This window comes from Carassius gibelio, chromosome B12, assembly GCF_023724105.1.
Source record: "Carassius gibelio isolate Cgi1373 ecotype wild population from Czech Republic chromosome B12, carGib1.2-hapl.c, whole genome shotgun sequence".
In the NCBI taxonomy this organism is placed as follows: domain Eukaryota; kingdom Metazoa; phylum Chordata; class Actinopteri; order Cypriniformes; family Cyprinidae; genus Carassius; species Carassius gibelio.
In genome coordinates this window covers 11,157,966-11,171,252 of record NC_068407.1, presented here as the reverse complement: position 1 = coordinate 11,171,252, position 13,287 = coordinate 11,157,966, and the positions used below count along the sequence as shown (strand labels likewise).

The window sequence follows — 13,287 nt, the reverse complement described above, 5'->3', positions numbered from 1 at the left end:
AAAAAAGTGTCTCAAGAATCCTGTTAATCTTGTTTTAAATACTTTTATTTTTATTATTTACTAGTAAATACAATTTTACTAAAATAAATTGTTAAATAATTACACAAAAATAAACTATATCTTTTTATTAAAAAATAAATGTTTTATTTTTATTTAAAGGGATATTCAGATTCTTTTATTGAAAAAAAGAACAGAATAATTTTGCTGTAATGAACCCATGTTTGTCTGTCCTCAGATCTGGTGCGGCGTCACGCCGGAGTGCTGGGACTCAGTGCTTGCATCTTATCCAGCCCCTATGATGTCCCAACCTGGATGCCTCAGCTCCTCATGGACCTCAGCGCACACCTCAATGACACGCAGCCTATTGAGGTACACCGGTCACATCACAAACACAATTGCTTTCTGTCTCCCTCTTGTGCTCTGCGCTCTTAGGGCCCATTAAATCTAACAAAAATCAATACAAGCCTCTCTCTGCCTGATTTAGATGACCGTGAAAAAGACTCTGTCTAATTTCCGCCGTACTCATCACGACAACTGGCTGGAGCACAAGCAGCAGTTCACGGACGACCAGCTCGTGGTGCTCACAGACCTCCTCGTGTCACCCTGCTACTATGCATAGACGGGTACGTTACAAAGACACTTGTTTAAAGCTTGTTTACAGCTCATCTTAAAAATGACAATTTGCTGAACATACTCAAAATCTAGACGGGTTTTTTTTTTTTTTCATCAAAACACATTTCGAGAAGTTTAGCATTACATGTAGTGAATGGGTGCCGTCAGTCCAAACAGCTGATTTTGAAAATCTGTTTAGTCTATAAACACTGCTTAAATGCATGATCGTGATCTTTATCCCTTTCTTTTCAGGTTGAGACAAAGTTGCTGCAGGTTTTAGTTTAGTTTAGTTTTTTTTATTATTATTCAAATAAAATATCTTATGCATTTATGAGGGTGAGATGGGAGGACACTGCTCAGGATCTCAGCATCTACAGTAGAACCTCTCGAAGCTGAGCCCACTAAACCACGAGCACACAATGAGAGGAGGGCAGGAGGCAAGTATAGGCATGAAGGAGACACGAGATGAGTGATTTAGTGACCTAGACATTTTTATGTATATATCTAGCCCATATTTTTGCATTTCAACTATACTTAATATTTAAGGTTTACCAGTGCAGAAATGTACGGCCTGTAATATTATTGTACAGATTTTTTTTCCTCTATTATCCTGTGAGTTGACATGAAGTGTGTGACGAAGGACAGAATGCCTATGGATCGCCCCATAAATCCAACTCCAAAGCCCTCATGATGCTCTCTGGCGAGGTTCTCATTGATCTGAGCATGTGAAGGTTGTCCGACGACTGAACCAGATACATTTAGAATTTGAAACCACTTAACTGGGAGATTTTTCATGTTTTAGCATTTTCAGTCTACATTTTACATCTAGCAGCATGTGATTCTTGGTTAAGTGTCTCTTCAAGCTAAACCTCCACAGTAATCTGTTGGCGATGGTTTCTCGATGCATCGGTAACTTGATGAAGAATATATTCGGGCTGAGCCCTCGTTATTTATCATCACATGAAGACGCAAGTCTGAGTACTGTGACGTTATTGTGGGGTGTGTGTCATTGTCCTGTAGCTCTCTGCTCACATGTCACCATAACAGGGTTTTGTTTTATGTCCTATGTGTTTGTATGTATATGTATGCATTTATCTATGCATAAATGACTGACACGTCTCCTAATGAGAGCGGCCAGGCTGGATTCAGTATGGGAGTTTGTGGGAGGCGGCGGGATACATGTGCATGTTTGTTTGAGTGCGCATGTTTGTAGTTTGATCGTGTTTTGAGCAATTTCTTACTGGCATGTGACCAGAATCCAGGAATGTGTTTTTTTTTTTTTTTCGTCACTCTGTTCTCCAGCCTCAGTACAGAAATACTTTAGATTGTCGTCTGAATCACACACAGTGCCAGGAAGGGCTTCAGGTTCTACTATGGTTAGCTCGGTTGCAAATTTGGAAGTGTACATAACAGAAACATTATTTAGCTTAGTGCCAAAACTGCAGTGATTTTTCTCTATTTTTTTAGATGTTTGCTCCGTTTTATTCTGAAGGCCAATAAATGTATTGTTCTTAACAAATAAAAACACAAGGCCTCTGTTTTTTCCCCCACAATGTTGCATTTTTTATTATTATTATTATTATCTGGGTCTCATAATAAATATGCCACCATGATTAAGTCATCATTATTAGCTAGTAACAGTGGTGATCTTGTACACAAAATAATGTCAGTACAATAGACTTGTGCTAGAATGGAGCTGTAACAGTTCTGGCATTGTTTTAAAAACAATAACTGATCAATTATGAATAAAAATAGATCTTGCTTGGGTAGATAGATAGATAGATAGATAGATTTTTTAAAAAGACAACATTAAAGTACAATATAGTATTTTATTAAGTACAATGTTAGTGTGAATTTGGTTGGAAGTGAAACTGTTAATTGTCATTAAATGTTTAACAATCAGAAAAAGCTTTGAAGAACATGTTTAATTTGTTTAACATGTTTATGTTCATGAGATTCACTTTACTGTGGCTTATTTGAAGATTAGGATGGCAAGGAACTTTAAAAATACATTGGAAATGGCTTTGTAACATATTCAAGTATCCAGAGTAAAATGAACCAGCCTCTGAAAAATAAATTATCCATTCAATTACATTTTTCATGGACGTAAAAACGTACATTAAGTGCAATATACTGATATTCCTTTAAGTTCTTGATTCATATCTCACGTTTCAAAGCGAGACAAATGATGTTAAATGTCACATCTTAAAATCAAGTGCAGATTCAGTAGAGCATGTATTGGATATCATATCTATAAATGAGGAACAAAAAATGGACTCAGTTCCTGAGTGTTTCAGAAGATTAAGGACAAAGCAGATGATAGCAGATCACTCCATCTCCTGCTTCTGCATCTCCTTCACAAGGCGCTCCAAGGAGAACAGGTGATCGTCTAAGTCTTCAGGTATTAGCTGCCTGAGGGCTTCGGCCAGCTCAAACAGGTAATCTGTATTCTTGCCACTGGGGCCTACAGACTTCACAATCTGCTGAGCAATTGTCTCCAAAGGTGCTGGGCCAAGGTAATTTGGGTTGTCACAGGACCCGATGTAGAGCAACGTGTCCTGCATCGGTTGGTGTTCTTCATCTTTGGGATGAAATGTAACTGTGATCACCCCATAGCCGCCTTTCTCTCTGTAGTCCAGATACTCCTTCACTTCTTTTTCTCTTCCTGACGGCAATTTATAAGCAACGCCCCAGACACAGCCCTACAAGCAAATAGAGAGTGAACGAACAGGAATAAATCTGTTGGATTATTCACTTTTGTTTGGATACTCTTATTTGCATGTAGCATAAGACTTAAAAAAAAAAAGTCATGAAATGTATGTAAATCTCATATACTATCATTAAATGATGTATCACAAATTTATCAAAAATATGGCACTTTCCGTTATTGTAAAAAAAAAAAAAAAAATGGGGTCTGAAACTTTTTTTAAAAACCATTAAATAAACAAATAATATATATAAATATTTAAAGTACAAAAAATATTAAAGTGAATTAAAAGTATAATATGGTGTATTCACCATTTAAGGTGGGATATACAGACATTTGCTAAATGTCATGCTAGGTTAATTATGGTTGTTAATAATAGTTTATTAAAAAATTTATGATTTTTTTTTTTTTAAGCGGAATAAAAATAAATAGTCACTCTATATTACATCTCCATTATTAAGCTGGATAAAATCATTTTTGTTCAAAACTCGTATTTAACATTCCATGCAAGGTTAATTACGTTACATAATATATATGTATGTGTGTGTATATATATATATATATATATATATATATATATATATTAGAAAAATTAGAATTAGAAAAATATATATACTGACTGACACTATAAAAATACTGTATAATAATCATTTTAAGGTGGGATACAGAAATAAGATGTTTAAAACATTACATTTCATTCAATGTTCGGTTATATAATTAACAGTTTATTTTAAATATTTTTTAAATGCAACTTTTAATATAAAATATTACTTTTAATACATTTTATAATGACAATTTATATTCATGTTATGCTAGATTATTATAAATGTAGTATTCCTTTTAACTAGATAATAGTTCATCATAAAATATTATATAAAGTAAGGCACTGAACCGAAAACAAAGTGTAGCGAATTCGCGGAATGTAATGTGCCATATATCGGCTTTGTATTGGTTTGAATAGTATAAATGGAGCAGTATTTAACAGTTTGACAGTCATTACCTCAGGGTCCTCTATTAATGTCACCACTCGCCCAGGCTGAAACACAATCAGTAAGAAGTAACGTTACAAGTGTTAATCGTCCTGTAGTGCTCTGTCATGCTGAAAGGTCACTATGACTGGGCACCTGCTGTTCAGAAACTCTTGGGTCCAATAATTGTGTTCATACCTTTCCAGGCATACCGCGATGATCCGTACTTCCCTGCCAGAATCTGCGACTGAAACCTTTGACGAAACCCACTCGTTTCTCCTCGAACGGAAAGTCAACTTTCCAAATCAAAGATCCGTAACCAAAGACCCACATGCTTCCTGCTGACTGCTCACGGTGTGCCTGAACACATACTCCACTCATACATCTATGGACGGGTTTGTTTAGGGCTCGTGCACCGCTGACGAGTTTGGTTAGGTATGTTGACACCGTTGGCATAGGTGTGGACTCAAAACAACAATTAGTATTCTAAAGAGTACAAAAGAAAGTCATTACGTTAACGTAGGTAACGTACTTGCCAAGGGCAGATACAGATCTGGCCGAAAATATCTGGCATCAAGTCTCACATCCGGTGCATTTTGATTTACAAGCTGCCATACACACTGCGCATTAGTGTTTATATATAATCTTTCGCTAAAAATTAAATAAATATCATCGTTAAAAACCGTACGGCATCAGTTGAATGTAAGAACAGGGCAACGTTGCTAGTAGGGATTATTTTTCAAAATAAAAGTCAGGTCACCGGCTTTAAAAATAAACCCCTACAAAATAATAAATAAATAAATCTACCATGGTAACCAGAATATCCACTATTATATTAATACATTACTGTAGTAATTTACAGGATATTTGCAGTTTTAGGCATTCTGATGAAACCTATGTGTATAATCGTTTTTATGTAAAGGAAGTTACATCTGTAGAGCTGATCATAAATAGAATCGTAAATAGCATGTAAAAAAATTATATATATATATATATATATATATATATATATATATATATATATATATATATATATATATATATATATATATATATATATAATGTGTGTGTGTGTGTATATATATATATGTGTGTGTATATATATATATATATATATACATACATACATACAATACATACATACACACACACACACACACGTATTTTGATGTATGTCACAAACATTACACGTATATTTTTTTGCATTATGTAATTACATCTAATTAAAGATCTGAAACAAAAAAATCCTGAACAAAAACGACTAACGTTAGATACTGTTAGATATTGAATAATATCTCTTTATGATGAGATGGTTTCCGTCTAGCGGATGGTTCGCCTGAAAATATGTCAAACAAAACACTGGACTTGTTTTTATGATGATGTTGTTATTTTAATTCGCATTTCCTCGTATTTTTTTATGGACGGAACGAAACATTACATATATGTGTTCTAGCCGGACCTCTGAATCAGCCAATCAGAAAACAGCAACGCCGGAAATACCCACACATTTATATTTTCCTAAAACTAATGGAATAATTCAGTCGTCACTTTATCATTTGTGTACAGATGTTTTAGGACCGCGATGTGTTTTTTGTTTTTGTTGTCTTGTGGACATATTAAAGATTCAAAGTGGGAAAGTCGAACTAGATTACTTGACTAGTAACGTTACACTAAAAGTGGCACAGCCGTTAACTTATTCTGCAACCAAAACACTGTTATCGGGCCAGTTTGTCAGAATTATTGGTCTAACTGGTGTGAACTTGACCTGGTTGTGAATTATAGAGGTTTAACCTGTAGCACTTAAGTGTAAGGTATAATATAAGACCTGGACCTGCCAGCTTGCTCTCAGTCTGAGCCGCTGTGTGTAAATACTGAGAGAACACGAACTCTTTCAGTTATGTTTGAGGGATAGTGCTGTGTTTTTAAACGGATAATAATCAGATGGACTTCACGGAGTGCTATGGAGACACCTGCTCAGCCGTCGCGCTGGCAGCCCGGGAGGGGAAGGTTCGACGGGTGCAGAGGCTCATCCAGAGAGGCTTCGCGGTGGATGTGAAAGATAACCGGGGCTGGAACGCCCTGCATGAGGCTGCGGCAGCTGGATCCGCGGAGTGTGTGCGGCTTCTCCTCCCTGCAGCCGGTAACTACTTCGGACGGGGGTTTAGCTGCTTTGAATGCGTGGAACATCACAGAGAGTGACCCGTTTAGACAAGGAACGAACAGTTCACATAGAAATGCACATTCTGGCTTTTACTTAACCTCATGTCCTTCCATACCTGAGCGACTTTCAATAAAGCACAAAAGGAAAGACTTGGTAAAACGTTCACGCTGCTCTTTTTCCATTGCTCATTTAATTATAATGAATGGAGACTGGGGCCATCAATCTCAGCGACAGACATAACTGCAATAACGTTCATCTTTACCACTTGTGCACCATTTATCATATCTTAGTACAGTTTTGCGTGTAACAAAGTGAAGTCTTGGGACCGACGAGTGAAGTTTTAAACCAAAACTTTTTAAAAACAACTCTGTAACTTCTATTATAGATTAAATTAAAGATTAGCTGAAATATAATAAAAACTTAAGCTAATTTGATTTCATCTCGTTGCCAGTGCAGCATTTCTAATTTTTGCCTAATTTCATTTGAAGTAGGCTACTAAAATAACTAAAACTGTAATTAAAATAAAAAAGCAACAGAGAAATGTTTAAAATAATGACAAAAAAATGTATTTCATTGCAGAAGAGACGAAAACAGTCAGATAAATAAAATCAATACTGTTTTTAATCAAAGTAGGGTAAATAAATGATGACATAATATAATTTGGGGGTAAATTATTAAAGCTTACATGTAAGACCAATAAGCAGACCTCTTTTGACACTCTAGTATGTTTAATAAAACTGTTTAAGATGCACTACATGACTGTATGTTTTTCTCTAATGTGCCATTCATTAGTTGTATGTCCCTGTTCACTTCAGTCAATTGCGAAGACTACGTCAACACTTTGACTCATAATTCAGAGACTCCTCTTTATTTTGCCGCGAGGAATGGACATCTCCGGGCAGTGAAGTGGCTTATCAAGGGTGGTGCAGATATTAACAGGACAACCAATGAACTCTCCTGTCCCCTCTTTGCAGGTAAACTCAAAGTACCTAGGATCACAATCTCATATCATGTTAACCATGTGTATTTTTCCTCTTTTTTGTATCTTATATACTTTCTCATTTTTTTGTTTCTAGCTGTAGATAGTGGGCACAAAGATGTGGTGGAGCTACTGGTGGAAAATGGGGCAGACGTCAATGGGACTTACTCTGTCTCAGGCTGGTCTTGTCTCCATCAAGCTGTTTACAAGGTTGTAGCTTTAATCTATAACTCTGATTTAAGATTGATGTTTTGGAAACATCAATGATTGCACAAATACTAGATTCACATGCCTTAAAATGTTCTACAGCTCTTCTTACTCACTTTTAAGTATAAATGCTTATCAGCTAGTCGTTATCAGGAAAAAAACGTAACAACAATCACATGATTACTACTTTAAAATGTATACCTCTTTCAATAAATGCTTTTAAATGTTTAATTAAGCTTAAAAAATAATGAAAGCCCAAGGCCATTTTGCTTATTTGAATTTAATCAAGTCTTTAAATGCTACATCTAAGGCAGTTATCAAAGTCTTCCATCAAAAGAGTGATGAAATAAATATATGTAAAACCATTTCCAGGGCCATACAGAGATTGTGAGGTACTTGGTGAGCGTGTGCTCTCTGGAGGCCGTTGATGACTATGGGATCACACCATTATTTGTTGCTGCACAATATGGACATCACCAATGCTTAGAGATCGTTGCAAGTGTCGGTGAGAACATTTCGTTAATGATTAACCCTGTACGTGCTGCATCTGGCCAGTCACATGCTTCCCTTTTTGTACATTACATGTGCTTTGATCAATGTTAAGTCTTGCAACACCACACTGCTATTTACAGCGACACATTCTTCAGAGGCAGATAAAGAGTTTGATGTTAGGGTCAGTGACATGCTGCTCAGTTTTGTTCAGATCTGTTAATTTACAAAAAAAATGCAGTTCATACATACAGAAACTTGAAACTTGAATACAGTTATATTGTAAAATCCCTTGCCCACCCTTGTGATTCTTTTTCCAGGTCTGAAAAGAACAGATAATTGATATTTTTAATTAACATCCAAGGTTAGTTTAGGTTGTAAAATGTCTTGTAGTGTTATTCCAAAAAGAAATTGTATAATAAAGTATTTTTAGTTAAATACTTTTGTTCAGAAAGACTTTTAAATTGATCAAAGGTGAAAATAAAGTCATTTAGATGTCAAATTAATGCCGTTCATTCAAACTTTCTATTAATGATTAAAATGTGTAAGTTGTTTTTATTTTTTACTTGATGTTAAATTTTTATAATAAAATTGAGCTTGAAAATAAACAATTAATTAAAGTCATATGAAACTAAAATGAAGACATTTCTAAAAACATGGCACATTTTTAAAAGCTTATTTTGATTTATGGTGGGCATTTTTTTGTCATTGACCTAATATGTGTAATTGCTTATCAAATGAAGCAAACAGAAGCCACACTGCAGTCGTGTATAAGTCTGGTTGCCTAAGCACAGCTTGTCTTTGCCACAGGGGCGAATGTGAACTGCCAGGCAAACGATCTGGCCACGCCGCTGCTCATTGCCGCGCAGGAGGGCCATGTACGGTGTGTGGAGCTTTTACTGGCCCATGGAGCTGACCCCAACCTGTACTGCAATGAGGACTGCTGGCAGCTACCCATCCATGCTGCGGCCCAGTTCAGCCGTCTTAGGTATGGCAGCTCGGTCAATGACGTATGCGACAGTTACTTAGTATAATGATAAACACGTTTGAAAGCTAACCTTTAGTGCTTTTTAAATAAAGATGTTGAGAGTGTAACTTTGGCCTTTATGAAATACAATTTTGTTCAACTGCATTAATCTAGCTGCTCATCTCTTGACGTTCTCTGTAGTATCTTAGAGAAGCTGATCCCGGTAACGAAGCGAGAATGTGACCGGGGCGAGGGAAAGGTCAGTCCAGTTTATTTGGCAGTTCTTAGCGGACAAGCGGACAGCCTGCGGGCCTTGCTAAAGAAGGGCTACAGTCCAGACGCCCAAAACTGTCGACAGTTTGGCTACAGCTGCCCTTTGGACATGGCTCTGTGGTGCAACTCTTGGAAGTATGACAAAGATGTCCTGCTTTTTATTTTAAACACAATCAGTTGGTCAGCATGACGGATTTTGTCCTGTTTGTCTCTCAGTTTGAACAGCGAGCGTCACCAGATTCGTGAAATCACTCTGATGCTCTTGGCAGCAGGGGCCCATGTGAGCTTGGGCATCTATGCTTTTGCGTTACAAGGCCACGTACCAGAGCACCTTCCCTTGATCTTAGAGCACGCTGGCCTTCCTCAGGGTGACCGACTGGAAGAACTGGCCCACAGAGCCATCGGTGAGATGCAGAGTGCCTCTTTCTGGCTCCCCCTGCTGCTCAGAGCAGGAATGGACCCCATGCTGCTCCTCCAGGACAAAATGTAAGCAACACATTGCGGTTGTTGTGCCACACAGTTTTTTTATTTTAATCAAGAGTGGATTCACCATGCGTGCATTTTAAAAAATGCCTGTGATTTATTAGCGTCAGAGTTAAAACGCACTGTGTTAAGCTCTTCTCTTCTGCCTGTTATGCTCTAATTGGGTGCAGGCTTGAAGAAGCTGAGAACAGCGTGCTTAATTTCTTTCTGGAGTTCATTAATTGGAAGACTCTGCCCTCCTCAATGCTTCAGATTCTCTCTCACCGTCGAGCAGATGGCTCCTGGACGCCACAGAAGCATTTCGGTATGACCTGTACACTTTAAATCATATTTGACGTATGTGTATGTGTGGGTTTCATGACATTGTTTAGGCTATATATATATATATATATATATATATATATATATATATATATATATATATATATATATATATACATACATATATAGCCATCAGAATGTTGCATATATCAAATATTTACAGTATATTCACAGTTATTTTGTTGGTGATATGAAATTAAATGAATTGTTCATCTAAAAATGAAAATGTAGCCATTTAATCTCCCTCAAGTCTCTTTCTTATGTTTAACACAAAAAAAAAGATATTTTGAAGAGTTTTGAAGAGCCACACAGTTGTTGGTCTCCACTGACTTTAGTAGTATTTCTTTCCCTACTATGGAAGTCAAAGTGGACCGTCAATTGATTACCAGCATTCTTTAAAATATCAAACTCCTACAGGTTTGGAACAACATGAGGGTGAGTAAATGATAAAAATAAAAAAAATAATGGGTGAATTATCCCTTTAAGAAACTTAGTGAGTGATTATATTACACTTTTTTTATGTCCATTAAGTTTCCTTAAGAGAAACATGGTGAAGGATTTTATTATACTTTTTATTTGTCCATTTACTTTCCATAAAGAGTTTCTGCATTATAGTCGATAAGCTCAGTTTATTTTTTTTGGAATCAAATTGTTTCAACAAAGCAATTTAAAACCCACAGATTAGCCACTCAGCCATTAACCCACTCAAAAAAAAAAAAAGTTTATGTATTAAAATGTTTTGTTACGTATATCTGTTGGTAAATGTTGCCGTTTAATGCAATTTATTTTTATAGTGTATAAAATATCATTCGTGATTTATTTTAACTATTTAATCTATATAAAATAGATGTCTGATTAAAAATGTGTGTGTGTATGTATATATACACATACACACGCACTGTGATACCAATTGTGGTATCTTTTAATTTCGTATTTTAACGTCATTTATGCCTGTGAAACCATTATAATTTTTTTTACCAGTAAAAAAAGAACATCCTTTAAAATCTGAATTTTTTGTGAACAATGTGAAAATCTTTACTGTCACTTTAAATCAATCCAGTGTGTCCCTGCTGAATGAAACTATTGTTTGTCACAAAAGATTTTTTGAAAAACAGCTCTGTTGTTTTACTGTATGCCATAGCTGTATCATCTGATGTGGTAAATGGCCACAGCTCAGTAACCTCTTGTCTTTGGATCCAGAATCGGTCCCTGTCCTCACCCATCTGTGCAGACTGGCAGTGCGGGCAGCGGTGGGCAGCAGTGCTCTGTCTAAGACGTCCTTCATCAAACAGCTGCCCGTCCCCACACTGCTTCAGGACTACCTTCAGTTCAGCGAAGTCTCAGGCTTGCTTACATAGCGGCCTGACTGTCAAGTGTGGCTAATTAAGTTATCTCAACTTGTTCCACTGCAGTATTTTGTATATAATGTTAATACAATTTTAATGACTGCTCAATGACGCTGGACTCTGGCTCTTTTCATTACCTTGATATTTAGAAAACGTGGGAGGACAAATGGAGAATTCTACCAATTTATCCTCACTGTTCTGTTCCCCTCTTACACAGCTGGCCTTCATACCGAGTTGGTGTTGAAATTCACCTCTGCTCCGTGTCTTTGGTCTGCCTCGTTATCTTCTCTCTCTCAGCGGCTCTCCTCTCTGTCTGCCTCCAAGGTCACTCTGCCTCAAAGACGCATACTCTCTTCGAATGTTAATTGCCAACGCAGCCACACTCATTCAGAGATGCTACTATCTGCCTTTGGTCATGCTATTTATTTAACATTTTATGTTACCTTTTAGCGATGCACATAACACACCTTCAGAAGATCACCGTTAATTTAAATATTTCTGCGGTGTGATGCTCTCAACCTCTTGCTGCTTTGTGAAAAGAGGTGTACAGTTATGAACAGGCACTTAAATCTGTTTCTGTTTCACACAGGCTCAGTGTTTTTTTTTTCTGCTATACATATCCTGGCAAATTGTTTTTAACACCTCTAACATCAATTATGGAAAGACCAACTGATGCTTGTGTTATTGTGTTACAAAAATAGTGTTATATAACATCAAGGTGTTCCTTATTTCCAAGCCATTTCTATTGGAATACTGTATACCATGTGCAAGCAGCAGGGGGAGAACACGGATAACTGACAGCATGCCCACCAGTCTTACCCACAGTACCTAGCAGCCTGATTAGATGAAAGAGGGGAGCCATTTCTGCTCTCTCCCTGATATTTTAGATTCAGAGCAAACCAGAGGCTGTGTCTCAGCAACTCTGTGCCTTGTTCTAGACAATCAGGCCACCTCTCTGTGGGAGACTCTGGAAAGGCAAGGCATCAGTAATCATGTGCATTAAGCTTTTCTTGTGCTGCAGGTAAGCTCCGGTCCAACAGTTCGCCTTTGATTAGCAATCAGACTTTTGAAATACACCAAAGGAGTGACTGACTGACGTTCCTTCATTCTTTCACATTTGCACATTCTTTTTCATATTTATAAAATGTATTGAAAGTAAAAATAGATTTTCGGATTATTCAAACCTCATTGAGAAAAATCTTTTACTCTTTGGATACATTATGTATATCATTTTAAATAAGGAAATAATTTTTATATAAATTTAATGTACATCTGTTGCTAGAAAATACTGAACATGCATATACAACAAATTCGAATTTCATGGAAAAGTTTATTTCAGTAATTCAACTCAAATTGTGGAACTTGTCTGTTAAGTAAGTTCAGTGCACTCAGACTGAAGTGGTTTAAGTGTTTGGTTCTTTTAATTGTGATGGTTTTGGCTCATATTTAATAAAAACCTTCCAATTCACTATCTTGACAAATTGGAAAATGGTGAAATGCCAATCAGTTAATTAACTCAAAACACCTGCAAAGGTTTCCTGAGACTTCTGAATGGTCTCTCAGTTTGGTTTACTAGGCTACACAATCATGGGAAAGACTGCTGATCAGACAGTTGTCCACAAGACAATCATTGACACACTTCACAAGGAGGGTAAGCCACAAACATTCATTGCCAAAGAAGCTGGCTGTTCACAGAGTGCTGTATCCAAGCATGTTAACAGAAAGTTGAGTGGAAGGAAAAAGTGTGGAAGAAAAAGATGCACATCCAACCGAG

The 13,287-nt window shown here is 36.7% G+C and overlaps 3 protein-coding genes across 4 annotated transcripts in view; 2 read left to right on the top strand and 1 right to left on the bottom strand.

Moving 5' to 3' along the window:
• Window positions 1-2,165, top strand: part of LOC127968846 (proteasome activator complex subunit 4B) — a 28,813-nt gene extending 26,648 nt beyond the window's left edge. For both annotated transcript variants that reach the window (XM_052570205.1, XM_052570206.1), the window contains 3 exons: window positions 236-369; window positions 485-623; window positions 865-2,165. In XM_052570205.1, the coding sequence (XP_052426165.1) occupies window positions 236-369; window positions 485-619 (269 nt within the window). In that variant the 3' untranslated portion in view covers window positions 620-623; window positions 865-2,165. The remainder of the gene's footprint in view (window positions 1-235; window positions 370-484; window positions 624-864) is intronic.
• A 256-nt stretch (window positions 2,166-2,421) lies between these two features.
• Window positions 2,422-5,030, bottom strand: chac2 (ChaC, cation transport regulator homolog 2 (E. coli)). Its single transcript, XM_052570207.1, has 3 exons — window positions 4,486-5,030; window positions 4,320-4,355; window positions 2,422-3,314 (listed from the first exon to the last, which is right to left on the bottom strand). The coding sequence occupies exons 1-3, from the start codon at window positions 4,741-4,743 to the stop codon at window positions 2,940-2,942; spliced, it is 669 nt and encodes a 222-aa protein (XP_052426167.1). The 5' UTR covers window positions 4,744-5,030; the 3' UTR covers window positions 2,422-2,939.
• A 721-nt stretch (window positions 5,031-5,751) lies between these two features.
• Window positions 5,752-11,624, top strand: asb3 (ankyrin repeat and SOCS box containing 3). The gene is made up of 9 exons (XM_052570203.1): window positions 5,752-6,427; window positions 7,264-7,422; window positions 7,525-7,637; window positions 8,007-8,139; window positions 8,934-9,111; window positions 9,292-9,498; window positions 9,580-9,849; window positions 10,017-10,150; window positions 11,368-11,624. The coding sequence occupies exons 1-9, from the start codon at window positions 6,229-6,231 to the stop codon at window positions 11,523-11,525; spliced, it is 1,551 nt and encodes a 516-aa protein (XP_052426163.1). The 5' UTR covers window positions 5,752-6,228; the 3' UTR covers window positions 11,526-11,624.
• The last annotated feature ends 1,663 nt before the right edge of the window (window positions 11,625-13,287 follow it).

Bases quoted from the DNA above. Each gene is read 5' to 3' on its own strand.
- chac2 (XM_052570207.1), bottom strand. From the start codon at position 4,743: ATGCCAACGGTGTCAACATACCTAACCAAACTCGTCAGCGGTGCACGA. The intron at 4,356-4,485 runs GTATGAACACAA...ATTGTGTTTCAG, and splicing joins ATCGCGGTATGCCTGGAAAG to CCTGGGCGAGTGGTGACATT. The intron at 3,315-4,319 runs GTAATGACTGTC...ATTTGCTTGTAG, and splicing joins CATTAATAGAGGACCCTGAG to GGCTGTGTCTGGGGCGTTGC.
- asb3 (XM_052570203.1), top strand. From the start codon at position 6,229: ATGGACTTCACGGAGTGCTATGGAGACACCTGCTCAGCCGTCGCGCTG. The intron at 8,140-8,933 runs GTGAGAACATTT...TCTTTGCCACAG, and splicing joins AGAGATCGTTGCAAGTGTCG to GGGCGAATGTGAACTGCCAG. The intron at 10,151-11,367 runs GTATGACCTGTA...CTTTGGATCCAG, and splicing joins GACGCCACAGAAGCATTTCG to AATCGGTCCCTGTCCTCACC.